This window comes from Dipodomys spectabilis, unplaced genomic scaffold (genome assembly GCF_019054845.1).
Source record: "Dipodomys spectabilis isolate Male_0828 unplaced genomic scaffold, ASM1905484v1 ptg000002l, whole genome shotgun sequence".
Classification (NCBI taxonomy): domain Eukaryota; kingdom Metazoa; phylum Chordata; class Mammalia; order Rodentia; family Heteromyidae; genus Dipodomys; species Dipodomys spectabilis.
Genome location: NW_024870679.1, coordinates 29,623,686 through 29,639,877, shown reverse-complemented (window position 1 = coordinate 29,639,877; position 16,192 = coordinate 29,623,686). Strand labels below are relative to the sequence as shown.

At 35.9% G+C, this 16,192-nt stretch overlaps 1 protein-coding gene across 1 annotated transcript in view; it reads right to left on the bottom strand.

The window, feature by feature from the left end:
• Slc44a5 (solute carrier family 44 member 5) overlaps window positions 1-16,192 on the bottom strand; it is a 282,321-nt gene that overhangs the window by 33,386 nt on the left and 232,743 nt on the right. The window contains exons 6-7 of the mRNA XM_042685519.1: window positions 5,949-6,033; window positions 313-438 (exon numbers count right to left, since the gene is read on the bottom strand). Coding sequence (XP_042541453.1) covers window positions 313-438; window positions 5,949-6,033 — 211 coding nt within the window. The remainder of the gene's footprint in view (window positions 1-312; window positions 439-5,948; window positions 6,034-16,192) is intronic.

Sequence of the window (16,192 nt, the reverse complement as noted above, 5' to 3'; positions counted from 1 at the left end):
CATTAAATCCTAGCTCTTAGCTGAAAACAGAACAAAACAAAACATGTACAGAACTTGTTCATGTCAGTGAATAGTTGAAAAGCTAACTTATCAGACTTAGCAGTTTTTCATAATATACCCAGTTTATATAATGATATACTATGAATGGTATGTGTTTTATGAGTTCACACGTACATTTTGTTTTAATGGAACAATGCCTTTAATAACCATTTCCTAGATGCAGGAACTTGTCCAGTAATAAATGAGTCATATTACACTTGCAACTTAAAAAAAGTTAAATTTGTTTCCAGTTTTAAGCTTAAATACACATACCTTGGCAGGCTGAGCAGTGGGCTTACAGAATTGACGGTAGTATTCCCAATAACTTTTGTCTGTTTTGGACAAAAGTTGCATTTCCAGATAAGTTAAAAATTTTTCTGGGCACTTAGAAACACAGACCTGGGGATTAAAGGAACATAAAGATGTGTGGGAACTGAGTTGAGCACAAATGAGATATGTATATAAGACAAGACTTTTGAGTTATCCACCAAAGTAAGGAGCAAAGCACTATCTCCCATCTACAGAGCACAAGGACATTTTCTAGACTTTCATGAATTAAATTCCATATAATTTCCAATCTCTACTCAGTGTGCTATGATGTTGTCGTTGTGTTAAAACAACAAGGTGTTGTACAGTAATTGACATTATTAACTTCTTCTTTTATCTGTGCTGGTACTGGGGATGGAATTCAGGGCCACATCCTCTTGCTTGGCTCTTGGTCACATCTCCACTCCAAGATGGTGAATTAGAGTTAAGAGTCTCTCAGATTTGGGCTGGCTTGGAGCAAGCATTCAGCCTCTTGAATTTGTGTAGGATCTATGAATGTATCAATTCAGCTTCTTGAGTAGCTAGGATTACAGGTATGAGCCACTGGTGCCCGGCTATATTTAATTTTTGATTTTATGACAATTGTAAATTTACATGTAGCTGTGAGAAATAATAGATTACTCAATGGCAATAATTTGCACAACTATAACAAAATATTGCAATAAGGAAATGTATATTGCTACAATCTCTTAATCTTAGAATGTTAATCTGTCGAAGTAATCTCAGATTTATATCCACCTATGTATGTGTATGTGTGTATATGTGCCTAAGAGAGAATATTGTAGAGAATATTGTAGAATCAACTTAAAAAGCCAAAGAACTATATGGGAATATTCACATGTGCAATATGCCTTCTTTTGTTTCAGAAGAAGGTTACAATTATCAATGCAAATGGCAAAAGTTGGATATGATTGGAGCTAAATTGTATAAATCATTTACATATTAGGAGATAATACACAGACAGTTAACCTTCATTTGTTTACTCATATGATGCTGAAAAAAACTAGTTTCCCATTTGGACATGTTCCAGTGGATTTATAAGAGTAAATAGAAAAATAATAATGCTTTTATATGCTTTGTATGATAGTACCCAACTGTTTTGAGGTATTGGGACAATTTCCACACTTACAAATGCGTACACAATTATACCACATATATAAAAGTGCTGTGAATGTAACATATAAAGGAAAGTAATTTTTTAATGTGGCTTGTTAAGGAGAGTTGCATATGCCAGACACTGTGGCTCACACCTGTAATCCTAGCTACCTAGGAGGCTAATATCTGAGGATCTCAGCCATCCAAGGTAGTAAAGCCAATTACCACCAAAAAGCCCAAAGTGAGCTGTGGCTCAAGTGGTAGAAAATTGGCCTTGAGCAAAAAAGCTCAGAGAGAATGCCCAGGCCCTGAGTTCAAACCCCCAAAGCTGGCATAGGTGGAAGAGATAAGGAGAGAGGGAGGGAGAGAAGAGAGAGAAAGAGAAAGAGAGAGAGAGAGAGAGAGAGAGAATCACAGCAAGTTTTCTTCCAGACATAAATGTTACAATACAAAGAAAACAATATAGCAACTTTTCTTTAGTCTTTCCATCTATTAGACCAATTTGTTTACTCTAAATAGGTTGCTCATTAGTAGCAATCAACATGTAATTATCCCAAACTGAAGGTTACATTGGGGTTGTATTTGCTAGTTGATCACAGTCTGTCATTTAAATGCTTGTGACACATGCCTGGACAATGATGGCAGTTAACTAAAACATATAACATACAAAGATAACTCAGATCAGGAGGTACACCATTGTCTGGTGCTGCATTATTAGCAGCTAAAATATATGCTGACTCAATTCTGTCTCTGTGTACCACAAAGGGTATGCTGAAAATAATGTATCTATCAATATTTTTTTCTGCCAATATTTTTATATTTTCAATTCAGATTGGCTTAGCTCCTTAATAAGATTTGATGGCTGGGAGTGTGAGTTGCATTGAAGATTAAAATATTATATTTACTATGAAAAAAGAGGATCTGATAAATCATTCTTAAAATGTAACATATAAGCATATACTCTGTAAGTTAAATGGAACAGTAGATAGTCCAATGGAAAAATTCCTTAATGGAGTATAGGAAAACATTCATTCATTCATTTGATAAATATTTACTGACCACCACCTACCTGAGCCTGCTCCAGGCACTAAGAACACAGTAATGAACAAAACAGAGATCTTAGCCCTCAGGCAATGTGCCTTCTAAATAGAGAGACAGATAATGAAGAAATATAAGCAATATTTTTATTATAAATCAGTAACAAAAGCTATAGAAATAAATAAGGCAAAAAGAAAGATAGAGTTGAGGAATGACTGAGTGAGATTCCAGTAAGCCTCACTAAGCAGGTGACCTTTGTAGAAAAACTTGAACATTAGTGACCCAGCCAGGCAGTCATGTAAAGGAAGAGTACTCTAGGTAAATTGAATAGGAAAGGCAAAACCTTGGTGGCCAAAGCTGGCCTGCATCCTTGGAAGAACAACAAATGGTCTATAGGACTCAAGTGCAGAGTTCAAAGGGAGTATCATACAATGGAGTCAGATAGTGGGTGAGATTATGAAGAGTTCCCTAAGGAAGATGCTAGTGATTAGACATAGGGTCTTTAGTATGGTTAAAGGAGCCATTTGACATTATGTCTTAAATTTAGAGGACTACTGTATTTTTATAGGAATACATAGCTCCTTAGATTCAGGTATGGAGTATGGACAGCAACATTTAGCTAGGGATAACATTTGGTCAGGAAAGTACAGAGAGTGTAAAGGAAATGAGGGATTAAGTAGGATTGTGGTTTCATAAGGGTAAATGTGAGGAAGCTGAATGGTATCATGAAGAAGTAAGTGGGTATGAAGGTTCACATGAGATAGAAGAATCACTGGAGCTGGAATGTTAGAATCACTAGGTCTGGAATGTTAGAATCAGAGAGGATAGACAGAGGACCACTCGAAATTGAAATTATAAAAGGCGATAGTTATTGGTACAAACAAGGTGAAGAATTTGACCTTGGAAGAGTAGGAAGAAGTGGTCACAAGAACTAAGTTCTAGTTCTTCTTTGAACTAATTCTAGAAAAGATCTTTGAATACATGGGAACAAGAAGTGAGTCAGGAGTTCTGCTAAGTTAGTTAGGTTGCCATAATATCAAAGAAATAATGAGCTAGCCTAGAAAGGCCTTTCTCTGTTCATCTCTGAGGCACTAAACTGCATGGCTGATGGATGAGTAGAATTCTACTGTGTGTATATGCCACATTTTCTTGATCTATTCGTTCACTGAGAGGCATCTGGACTGATTCCATATCTTAGCAATGATAAATAGTGTTACAATTCAACATGGTTGTGCTGATGGTTTTATTGTAATCTTGTTTGTGTTCCATTGGGTAAATGCCCATGAGTAGGATTGATGGGCAGCTCCCTGTTTCATTTTTTGAGGACTCACCCTACTGCTTTCCAGAGTGGTTGAACAAGCTTACATTCTCACCAGCAGTGTAATAGAGTTTCCTTTTGTTCGCCAGTATTTGTTATTCTCAATTTTCTTGATATTGGCCATTCTAACTGGGATGAGGTGAAATCTCATTGTTGTTTTGATATTGTACTGATCTTAAGGGAATGGAAAGACTTGGGAAAAAAATTACATTAAGTGAAATAAGCCAGACACAGATAAACAAAAGTTGCACAGTTTCCCTCATTTGTGGTAGTTAGAATATACTTACAAATCTAGAAGTGAGCACACTGAGTGGTATGCAAGGGGTTACAAATGAATCAACTGAAATATAATAGACTCTATGGGAGAGCTCAAATAGTAAAATTCTTTAGAAAGACTAAGTCAAAGCTCAACAAAATAAATACTAGGAAATGGGTACTTGCAAGAGGTGGAATGGGGCCAAGGGGAGAGGGGTAGATAATGAACGAATGAAGTGGGGAGAATGAAGTCAAGAATTCATTGTAATGAGTACGTTTCTTGCTCATGTAACTGTAACCCCTCTGTATAGCATCTTACCATAAAATATTTTTTTAAAGAATTCATTGTACATACTACAAAATATTTTACAAAGGAAAGGAAATGTTGGCTCAAAGTGGGTGAAAATGTTGAAGGGATGACACAGATCAAGATGCATTGTATGCATAGGCTGCTTTGTTAAATGGCAAAAACAATCCAATACATAACCTAAAGAATTAAGAAAAGTGAAGGAAGGAGTGGGTGGGGAGGGAAGGGTGATGTTGAAAGGGATGATATTGATTGACATGCACTGTATTCATCAACTGTTTTGTTTTTTTTGTACATTTTTTATTGTAAAAACACTGTACAGAGGAATTACAGTTACACGAGCAAGGTAATGAGTACATTTCCTATTAAGCATTGTTGTCTCCTCCTTTGTTTTTCCCCTACCATCCCTTCCCTCCCACTTCCACAACTACACCTCCCCACAAAGTTGTGAAGTTTGTTTTCAACATTCATCAACTGCTTTGTTGAATGGCAAATACTGTACTATCATTTAAAGATTTTATATATATATATATATATATATTAAACCTACATCCCTGCCACAGAGTCTAATTTTCAGTGCACAAAAATAGTGTGGCTTAGTGGCTAATGGCCAGAAATAGCTTCCAAGGTCAGTACACAGAATGAATGGATAAGGAAGCTCCTCCCAGAGAACACAGTCCAGGTTAAATAAAAGATTGTTCTCCATCATTGTTCATCACAGACTGTTCTGTATTTCTCTCTTTCTTAATTGAGTTTATCTTCTAGGTTTCTTAGCCATTCCTCACTGTGCAGTTAGTATCAAGATCCTTTGGAGAGAGAGCTGTATATCATTCATAGTCTTGGACTTTGAGTTAACAATACTACTATATGAGACTATGTTCTCCTTTTGGAAGAAGAGTATTCTGGAGGCACAGGGAAGACCATGAAGACACTGACCATCCACTGAGATTTGTGCCTTTTGTTCTATGATAGTGAAGAGGCTGATTAGCTCAAAACTACAATTCTTAAGTCCTTCCTCCTGTCTAGGTAAAAAAATCATACAAAAATAATACATCTTTGTGGCATATGATTAGAATTGTAATGTGCAACTTCCAATCTAAGGCTTTTAAAGCCAGGAGAATTTTTGTTTACCGTCCCTGTCTCTTTCTGGTAGCTGGATGCAGATGATAAAGAGCCCTGAAGGAATAGTAGAGTCTTTAGTTGGAAGAAACATGGAGAAAAATTCACTGACCATGAACATCCACCTTGTACTGTTACATGCTCAAAAGCACAAACATTATTCAGTCACTGAAAAATAAAATTTGTTAGATACAATAGTTATAGATCTTGAGAAAAGAACATCTACTTCTTAGGGCTGCAGTTATTTATTTATAAAGTAGATGACTGGATAAGATAACCATCAATACTCCTTAGGAACTCCAAAATGATTGATTTCTACTTAATTACATAGGAATAAGCATGAGTGATACTTAGGTGATCCATACACAAGACTTCAATAAAATTTCTGAATTCTTCCATCCAAGAACATTAGGGGATTATCACACTGACAGCAAGGCAACTTCTCCTTACCTGTGTGGTAGGGCACTGTAGGTTTACCATGATGGCAGGACTGGCACATCTGAACAGATTAAAATAGAACAAAATGGGCTTCTTCCTTTTAAAAAAATAACAAAAAATAATTTTTAGTGACCACAAAAATGTGCTGCAGCATGTCAAACTTCAAACCCTTTTAACCTTTGACCTTTAAAAATTAGCTCTCTTTTCTCTAGACAGTAATTTTTGTAATTATACAAGGTTGAAATAATTAAATTATCTGTAAGAAATTGACTAAACACAAAACTGTATATTCACAAATAGAAGGATTATGTTGCTACTAATAATCATGCAAAAGAACATGTTTAATATATGGAGAAATTCATAATACATTAATTTTAGGAAGTAGATTACTAAAGATTATTAAAATATAACTATTTTAATTGTTTGAAAACAGGTGTAACAAATTATGTGCACAAAGAAATAATTATTTCTAAATTTTATGATGGATCTTCTAAAATAAATATGTATTGTTTTAGCAATCTGAAAAAGGTAACTAAATTGAGTAATATTTCCCTTCTGTGGAGTCACTAGCTTTCAATGGATTATTATTCTGCCATTTGACAAGTTAATGTCCTTTTGAATCTCAGTTTCTTTGTAATACTAACCCTACCTATTTCACAGTGGTATTGGAAGGACATAAGATAAGGTCCAGTCCACAAATATTTATTCAATATATCATACATAAATTACTGACTCTCAATCCCTAAGAGCCTAGGAACTAGCATGGTTTCACCCTGTGCTCCAGGAGATCCAAGTGGTCTCTAAACTACATCTTAAGAATTACAGACCTAACCACTGAGGAAGAATGTTCCCAGTACATTCATATCAAATCCCCAAGCAATGAAAGGGACTTAAATCATAGTACGATAAGGAGTCAAGTAAATGGGTTTGAGCCTCCTGGACTCTGAGTGACAATGAAAGACTACAGAAGTGACTCCAGAAGACTACCAGGAATGGAGCTAGAGGAATTTGGAGCAGGGAAAACCAAAGGTATTATTGCATATCAAACAATTTATTTAGTGAGGACTCAGAGAAAAAGCTCCTTCTCTTCTCCACAAGAGAGTCAGCTTGTGGGTGCTTACTCCCAAGGGAACTGATGGCCAGTCAGTTAGGTCTTAGCCACAGTAACCAACAACCATATGGAACTGGGATAGTGACCATCAAAGAAAAGGAAAGAGATCCTTCCTTTGCCTTCTATCCCTCACACCTTGATAAAGAGAGCATCACAAAGGGAGGGAAAAGAATTGGAACTGCCAACCAGACTCTTTTCCCCTGCTCCAAGTTCTTTTACAGAGTTGAACCTGAACTGAGAGGCTAGCAGAAAAGAGCATGAATTTTTTTTTCACTAATTGTTACATTAATTTTTTTGAAACCATGAGGTCTGAACTTGGGGGCCCTGTGCTTATTTTTTACAGGGGCTTTACCATTTGTCCCATGTCCTGAGCTCTTTGTTTTGCTATACTTACTTTTGGAGAAAAATCACATTTTTCTCATGAGCTTCTTTGGACTAAGATCCTCCTGCATAGCTGGAGTGACAAGCATTCAACACCATACCCGTCTTATAGGTTGAGATGGAAGTCTTTTTTTTTTTTAATTTATTTTATTATATTTGTGAACATACTGTACAGAGGGGTTACAATTACATGGGCAGGATAATGCGTACATTTCTTACCAAGCATTGCAGCCTCCTCCTTTGTTTACCCTTCACATCCCTTCCCAGCCTCCCCCCTCCCCCCCAGTCCCCCCCTCCCCCCCCCAGTCCCAATCTTTCCACCACCCCCCACCCTCCCCAGCCCCCCCACCCCCCCACCCCCACCCCCGCACTGACATTGTAAAGCTCGTTATGGACATGACAACTTGTACTTCTCATTTTTGCAACAGGTCCACCTGTATCCTTAAACGACTTGTTTTTCCCACAAGTTATACTGACATCAAATATAGTGAAAGCAAGGGTTATACTGTGGGGGAGGGACATACAAAGCAACAAAGAAATAATCTTATAAATGCATTAGAAACACATGCATGAAAGAAAAAAACATTAAAATACATATCTAAGGGTTCATTTTCCTAAGATCACATTATCTGACCTTTTCCGCTTGACTCATACATATACTAGATATTGCAAATAAGGGAAACCATGGGGCCTATGTTTCTTTGGGCCTGGCTTACTTCGCTTAATATAATTTTTTCCAAGTCTTTCCATTTCCTAACAAATGGGAGATGGAAGTCTTAATAATATTGCAATTCAGCTTGGCTTTGAGTTGTGATCTTCTAGATCTCTACCTCTTGATTAAGTGAGATTACAGGCATGAACTATGGTCTCACGCTGGGATTATACTAAAATTTTTAACAATGAAGCATATCTGGAAAATTGTATAGTCTGCCTAAGATATCAAAGCTCAAGAAGGAAAAGATTTGAAAGAGTATATTAAAGGCAATAGTAAAAAGAAAAATAAACCTGCTTCATGTTTATATCCCATTAAATTCAAATGGCTTGGTCAGTTGGTTACAAATCCAAGCACAATATGTGCTCGGCTACCTAGAGAGCCACAAGTGTCAGTTACCACTCAGGCAACAAAACCATCCACACAACCACACCATGCATGGGATTCAAATTTGTACCTATGAAAATGAAAACATTATTACATACCATGGATCATTGGGTCCCTTAAGAGGAGTTAAAACTGTTACCCATAAATCAAGAATCCACCATAGGTAAAACTGATTTATAAACTGTAAAATGCTACATAAATTCAAGTTATTCACCAGACTATGTTATCCTCAGGGTATGGCTAAAACCTTATCCATCTTTTTATTCCCACCTCCCCAAAATGTAGCCTAGGGTCTAGTCCATTCTACACACTTATCAAATGTGGAAGGAATGAGAGTAATTGCAGAGTAAGTATTTTTCCCAAAGTCTTAGAATTCTCTTTGATATTTTTCAGCAAAAACATATAACCATTCTCCCAGTCTCTCTGATCTCCTGTAACTTCACAGGACCTCAGATTCATCAGTTACAAAGTAGATGGTGATAGTTCAGATGAGCAATGATAAGGCTATGGTTGAGGAAGTAACTTTATTTCCACCAAAAAGTTTAAAATCTAAAAGCAAACACAAACTGCAAGTTCATATTTTGTAGTGAACTTTAAGCCCCATGTCTCTTGTGGAGATTCATAAAAATAAAATACTACAAGTGAAAGCAATGCATAAACCTTACTGCACTTGCTAAAGATAGAAAGCATGGTATTTGTTCCCATTTGCTCAACATTTCTGGTTGGAGTGCATAAGGAACAGGGTGATAGAAAGCGTAGGGCGAGATTGGCCCATTAGAAATCACAAAAAATACAGAACACAGGAAAGGAAAAGCAGGGAGATGGATTAAAAGTTAACATAGAGCTTGGTGCTGGTGGTTCATGCCTGTAATCCTAGCTATTCAGGAGGCTGAGATTTGAGGATCACAGTTCAAAGCCCACCCAGGTAAGGAAGTCCATGAGACTCTTACTTCCAATTAACCACCAGAAAATTGGAAGTGGTAATGTGGCACAAAATGGTAGAGCACAAAGCCTTCAGCCAAAGAATTCAGGGACAGTGCTCAGGCCCTGAATTCAACCCCCAGGACCGGCAAAAAAAGAAGGCTAACATAGAAACCTCTAGTACAAATCAGAACCTTTGTACTTTTCTAGTATCCAGACATCTAGAATTCCCAGGCTTCAGGAAAAGGAGACACCTTTTTGTTAAATAAACCCTCTCCCTCTAAGAATAGTGAAAGTTTTTGTGAGATTTATCATTCCACCTCCAATCTGTCATATTCTGAAAGTCACTTCCTGGCATCTGATCTTCTATGAACTCATGACCTACAGAAATCTGATCACTGCAATAGCCTTCTTGGAAAACTATCTCACCAACAAATCTGTACAAGCAACTTAGTACTATTTCTTTAGTAAGAATTGATAGTCAATAAGCATCAAGAGTATAAAAGGAACCAGAAACAAAGAGAAATATTATAGTAAACAAAAACTGATGTGGAATAAAATTGATATTATTCAGGACATAGAAAATTCCTTCAAAATAGCATCAATATATTTAGAACCATTTATGCAGATTTTCCACAAAAATGTGACGTTACTATAACATCATATGTGATATTATTATAAAGGGATAATGGAAAACAAGAAAGAGCTTAGATTAAAATTATAAATGTCAACACTAAAAACTAAGTCTGGAAAAAAATGAGAAAACTAGAAAACAGTTTAAAAAGAAGAAGGAAAATACAGAGAAAAGAAAGCACTAATTGAGTTGAATCCAAGAAGCCTATGGTATGACTAATCCTTTCAATAGAGAGCTAATAATACACTACACAAAGATTGAAGGCAACAAAGAAATAATGGAAGAAAAATTTTCCAAAACTAATGGGAGTCAAATTTTTTCAGAATTAGAAGTTTGAACAAAGGACTGAACAAAAAGATTTAAAAAGTAGTGTGAGATTTCAGAACATCAGTAATGAAGAAATGATTTTAAACACTTCCCAAAGTTAAAAAGTCACTTCAAGGGTTGTGATTCTGACAAGCATTAATGAATACCCAAATCGCTGCAGTACTGTCTTTAAATTTCTGAGTGGAATTTTCTTTCTAGGTACAATTCTTTTTGGTTTTTTAAATTTAATTTAATTTTTTTAATTATTGTGAAAATACTGTACAGAGGGGTTACAATTACATGGGCAAGATAATGAGTACATTTCTTATCAAGCATTGCAGCTTCCTCCTTTGTTTCCTCTTCCCATCCCATCCCCCCCCCCTCCCCGCAACTCTCCTCCTCCCCCCCACCAAAGTTGTAAAGTTCGTTTTCGACATAACGACTTGTACTTCTCATTGTTGCAATGGGTCCACCTGTATCCCAGTTTAAACTATTTGTTTTTCCCTTCCCTCTATAGCTAAACAGTTCATCAAATGGAGAAAGGGAAATGAATTAAAAAGTTTATCCCAGGAATTCTGCAAGTTTACTTTTTTTTTTTTTTTTTTTTGGGGTCCGGTCATGGGGCCTGAACTCTGGGCCTGGGTGCTGTCCCTCAGCTCTTCAGCTCAAGGCTAGCACTCTACCACTGGAGCCACAGCGCCACTTCCGGCTTTTTTTCTGTTTATGTGGTGCTGAGGAATCAAACCCAGGGCCTCATGCTTGCAAGGCATGCAACTCTACCGCTGAGCTACCTTCCCAGCCCTGCAGTTTACTTCTTGTGCTTTCTTTTCTCAGTAAAGTGACTTGAGGATGGTTTGTAGATAAAAGAGCAGCCTTGAAGTATAGGAAACAGTAAATAAGATACTCTTATACTAAAAGTATGATTTGCTTTTTCTTTGAAGTTTAATTGGGCACTCTGTGTTTTTAGTTGCTAAATCTGATAACAATCCAATCTAGTGAGGTAGAGAATCTTCAGAATTAAAGCTAGGTAAGAGACCTACAATTTAACAGGTCCTGAGTCAAGTAAAACAAAACAGGCCTTCAGAGAAAAGAGACCCCTGAAAAGCAGTGTATTTAAAATGGTGGGAACATGTAGCCCTGCCTGGGTGTGAAGGCACACAGTCTAATCCCAGCTCTCGGCAGGTTAAGGCAGGAGGTCCATGCCAAGTCCATGCCAGTCTGGGTTTCTTTATGTAGTTTGGATGAAGGCTGTTCCAGATAAAATTTACAAGCAAAAAATAAATTAGGGCAATTAAACCTAATTGCCCTACGTTGAAGAGAGTTTGAGTGAGATGCTCCCATGTAACTATTAACATACCAGGTTTGATTTTTTTAATATCAGAAATGTGAAAAAAATTAAATATAGTGGTCTGGTAATCAATAAAAATTACATCCTTAGGACAAAATTTAAATACCCTTTCTTGTTTCTAACTTCTGAAATCAGCCCAGCATATAGAAGCTAGAAGGTGGAAAGGGAAAGAAAAATGGAAGACAAGAGTAGGGCGGGAGATAGTATCCTCCAATCAAAGACAAGAAAAGGTGAATCAGCAAAGGAGTAATGTAATGCAAATAAGTTAAATCTTTGTTTACCAAAGCAGGCTGCCAATGGATCTCAAGCTTAATCAATAAAACAATGGTAAAATAACTTTGAACATGCCTAATTTTACACCATTACCAAATTACACAGCCTGAATCATCCATCCCCAAGTTTAGGAAGTACATATTCACAACTTGGATTAATATATCTTCATTCAGAATAAGTATTTTTATTGAACAATAAAGTAGAAAACATAACAAGCATGTTATTGAAAAATATAGTTTAAAATCTAACAGTCAAACTAAAACCAGAGAAAGAGAGAAAAAAAATGACTGTGCAATAAGATTGTGAATGAAAAGTTTTAGGACAGGACAGCATTACTTTTATAATTAGCTCTTTATTATTACTGTTTTATTTTCTACCATATCACATAATTAAGCCATGAGGGGCATATAGACTGCAGGATGTTTGATTAGAGATTGAGGGGACACACTTGCCATCCTGTGAAAAGTTCGTACACTTGGAAGCCATACTGAACACTTAGATGGAAGAACTTTTGTCCTCTTAACCTTTCCTTCTTATCGGAACTCACACTGGGGAAGCAGATGGAGGCGGCATTTCAGGCAGCTGTAGTTTGGTAATGGTGGTGTATTCATGTTCAAAGTCATTTTAGCATAATCTTTACAAGCTGAAGTTTTTACAGTTGCCAGAAGGTGGCATTAGAATCAATCAAGTTCTTGCCTTTTTAGGGGAAATTTCAAGAAAAAAGTAAGCAACCCCAACCCAAGTGTCATGAAGAATTTCCCCTAAGCTGAAAAAAGCAGGAAAAAAAACATTCACAACTACCAGGCATTTGGCTTCCTTTGAAGTCTCTGCTTTGTCTGTCTTGATATTTCAGAAAATCTCAGTGTTTCTCCTAGATTCCTTTTGGTAAAGCAGGGAAGGCCAGATTCTACCTTCCAAATAGGATGACATGCTTTCTAAATGTGGAATTTTAAGTTCAATTAGAGAGAACCCCTTGCAGAAGTGAAAATTGAAGGTCACCATAATACTGAAGAATGGAAATACTTTCATGGTTATGTCGTAGTACGTATGTGTCCTACTTTGAGGCTGCATAAATTATTTATTTACATATACTGATAAATATGCATTTCACTTAAGCATACAAACACACATTTATTTAACTTTCTAAATTTAATACTTTTTATTTTTTATACTTTTTATTTATTTATTTATCATCATCCACCTTTTTTTCAAAATGAAGAAAAGCTGAATATTGTTCTATATACATTTTTACTGTGATAATTGAAACAGCTGCAGAAGGTATAAAGAAGCAGTAAGAATTGTCTTTAGAAAAAAATGTAAAATAGGCTGGGTATTGGTGGCTCATTCCTACAATCCTAGTTATTCAGAAGGCTGAGATCTGAGGATTGTAGTTTGAAGCTAGTCTGGTCAGGAAAGTCTATGAGACACTTATCTGTAATTAACCACCAAAAAGACAAGAGTGTAGCCGTGTCACTCAAGAGGTGAAGTTCTAGCCTTAGCCAAAATGCTCAAAGACAGCTCCCAGGCAAAAGTTCAAGCCCCACGACTAGAACCAAATAAATTAACAAACAAATAAATAAAGTAAAATGGCTTTGGCCACTGTAGTTGAAAATGAATGTTTTCTGCTGTTATTGAAATTGTATCTTCATCATATCCCAAATTTTTATTTGTAATTGGGTTTATTAATTTCAGTATAATTCTATAATAGCTTTATAGTGTTTTGGTAATATTATTCCATTGCATTTTCTACATCTAGTTCCCCCAAGTACATTTTTATACAATTAAATTCATGTTTATAAACTTAACATTAAAATTTACTTTTTCACAAATTTTAATGAGATTATTTTATGCTTAAAGTAATTTACTTAATGTTCAAATTAGTTAAAGTAATTTTCTTACCAAAAATTTCAATTATATTCCAATATACACACATATTAGAACATGTTAGAAAGATCAGAAATAAAGAAATATAAATTTAATATTATATTGTGATTTTGTTAGTTTTTTTGTTTTGTTTTGTTTTTTGTTTTTGTTTTTATCAGTTGTGAAGCTTGAACTCTGGGCTTGGATGCTATCCTGGTGCTCTTCAGCTCAAGGTGAGCACTCTACAGCTTGACACACAGCACCACTTCTGGATTTCTAGTGGTTTATTGGAGATAAGAGTCTCATGGACTTTTCTGCCCGGGCTGGCTTTGAAAGGTGATCCTCAGATCTCAGCCTCCTCTAGCTAGGATTACAGGCTTGAGCCACCAGCACCCGGCTTAGGTTTTTGTTAGAGGGATAGAAAGCATATTATTCAACAAATCAGTTTCAAATAATTTACTTTGCAATTAGAGGAAAATTTAAGTTTAATTCCTATTTCATTCTACTCAATACACATAAAATAAGTTTCCACTAGATTAGCAATTTAAATATATAAAAGGAAGCTATGAAAATACCAGTGATATGTAGGAGGATATAATTTCAGGAGAAAGAAGCAAATTGTCATCATCATCATCTCACACACACACATTTGTGTGTATACACAAATATATATATATAAACAGAGAAACTACAAAGGACCATTACAGAATCAACTATTAAAAATATGAATATAATTCCCAATGGCTTCATTTTATTTCTTTAAATGGATGAATCAAAATTTATTATCATCCACATATTTTTGGAAATCTGTTTAGTTACCAATATATTATTATTATTTTAAACAAAAATGACTATGTTTGTCTACTAAGCAGTTTATTTTTGAATAATCTTTACGTACTGAAATTAGTGGTGTCACATTTTTTCTTTTTTGAAAGAAGTGGGTCATTGGCTTAGGTCTAGAAAACCCATAGTTACAAAAGCCCTTTTAAAAATAGTCTCTTTTAAAGAACTAAAGATTCAGAGATTCATAAGATTTTTTTCCCCCCACTATCTGGTGATTTCTTTGTCCTTCATCCTGTGAACATTTTGCTGAAAATGTTTAACATTTCTCTAAGTTACTGAGGCTAAAATAGAATTACTACCCTGAATCAGAATTTACTTTTCTCCAATAGGCAGATGACCTTTTATAAAAATAAACTTTCTTTGATAAATTCAGTCTGACATGATTAAGGATTTATTTATCCCTCCTCCAAATTTTTGGAATTTTCTTTGTCTGCAATAGCTATGAATTTTATGAACTCTTTTTAAAAATCTATGTTTAAAACTATAACAGTGATGAGCAGACACCATTAAAACAAAACAAAACTATAGTGTTCTGAATCATGTTCTTTGTTGTGATTGGGAGCTTTTTGTTTGTTTGTTAATATCTGAAACTGGCTTTTCTAGGAACTGAATTACTTACAACGAAGCACAAAATCTAGCAACAGCCTTAAGTAATAAAAGAAATGATTACTGAGAAAAGAAAAAAAGTCTTAAAATGTGAGATTTATATTTTGTTATTTTAGACAAAATAATAAAAAAACATGCCTTTTAAAAAATAGAAACTTCTGCTACGATTGGAAAATAATTGCTTTATTCCCCTACTCTAGGACACTGTCCACAGCACTCAAAACAGACCAATCACCACAGATCTTCTGGGTGTGCCTTTTACTTTTGAAGATGGAATAATAAATCAGTGAGCTTTGACCCAAATGAGCAAACAACTGCTCTACAATAACCACTGGTCTAATCTATCCTTCAGACTCTGTGTGTGTGTGTGTGTGTGTGTGTGTGTGTGTGTGTATTTAGTCCCCTCTCCCCCGCCCCCTTCTCCCGTCTCTTACTTCCCTCTCCCCACTTCTCCCCTTTCTCCTCTTCCCCCTCCCCACCCCTTCTCTCTGTGCTGGGAACTGAATCCTGAGATTTTCACCTATTAGGCATGTGAAACCACCTGATCTATGCTCTGTGTCTGTGTGTGTATGTGTGTGTGTGTGGGTGTGTGTGTGGCCTTTGAAATCAGGGCCTGGAGCTTATTCAGCTTTGCATATACAGCTGGTGGCTCTACCACTTGAGCTGCATCTTTGGCGGATTATTTTGCAGATGAAGTCTCTTGGACCTTCCTGCCTAGACTGGCTTTTCAGACCACAATCCTTCAGATGTCAACCTACAGGAAAGCTAAACTTCCAGACATGAGTAATTGGTAATTGGCTTTGTGTTTCGTTTGTTTTTGTTTTGGATGTTTATTTCTTGTGCCAGTCTTGAGACTTTAACTCAGGGCCTA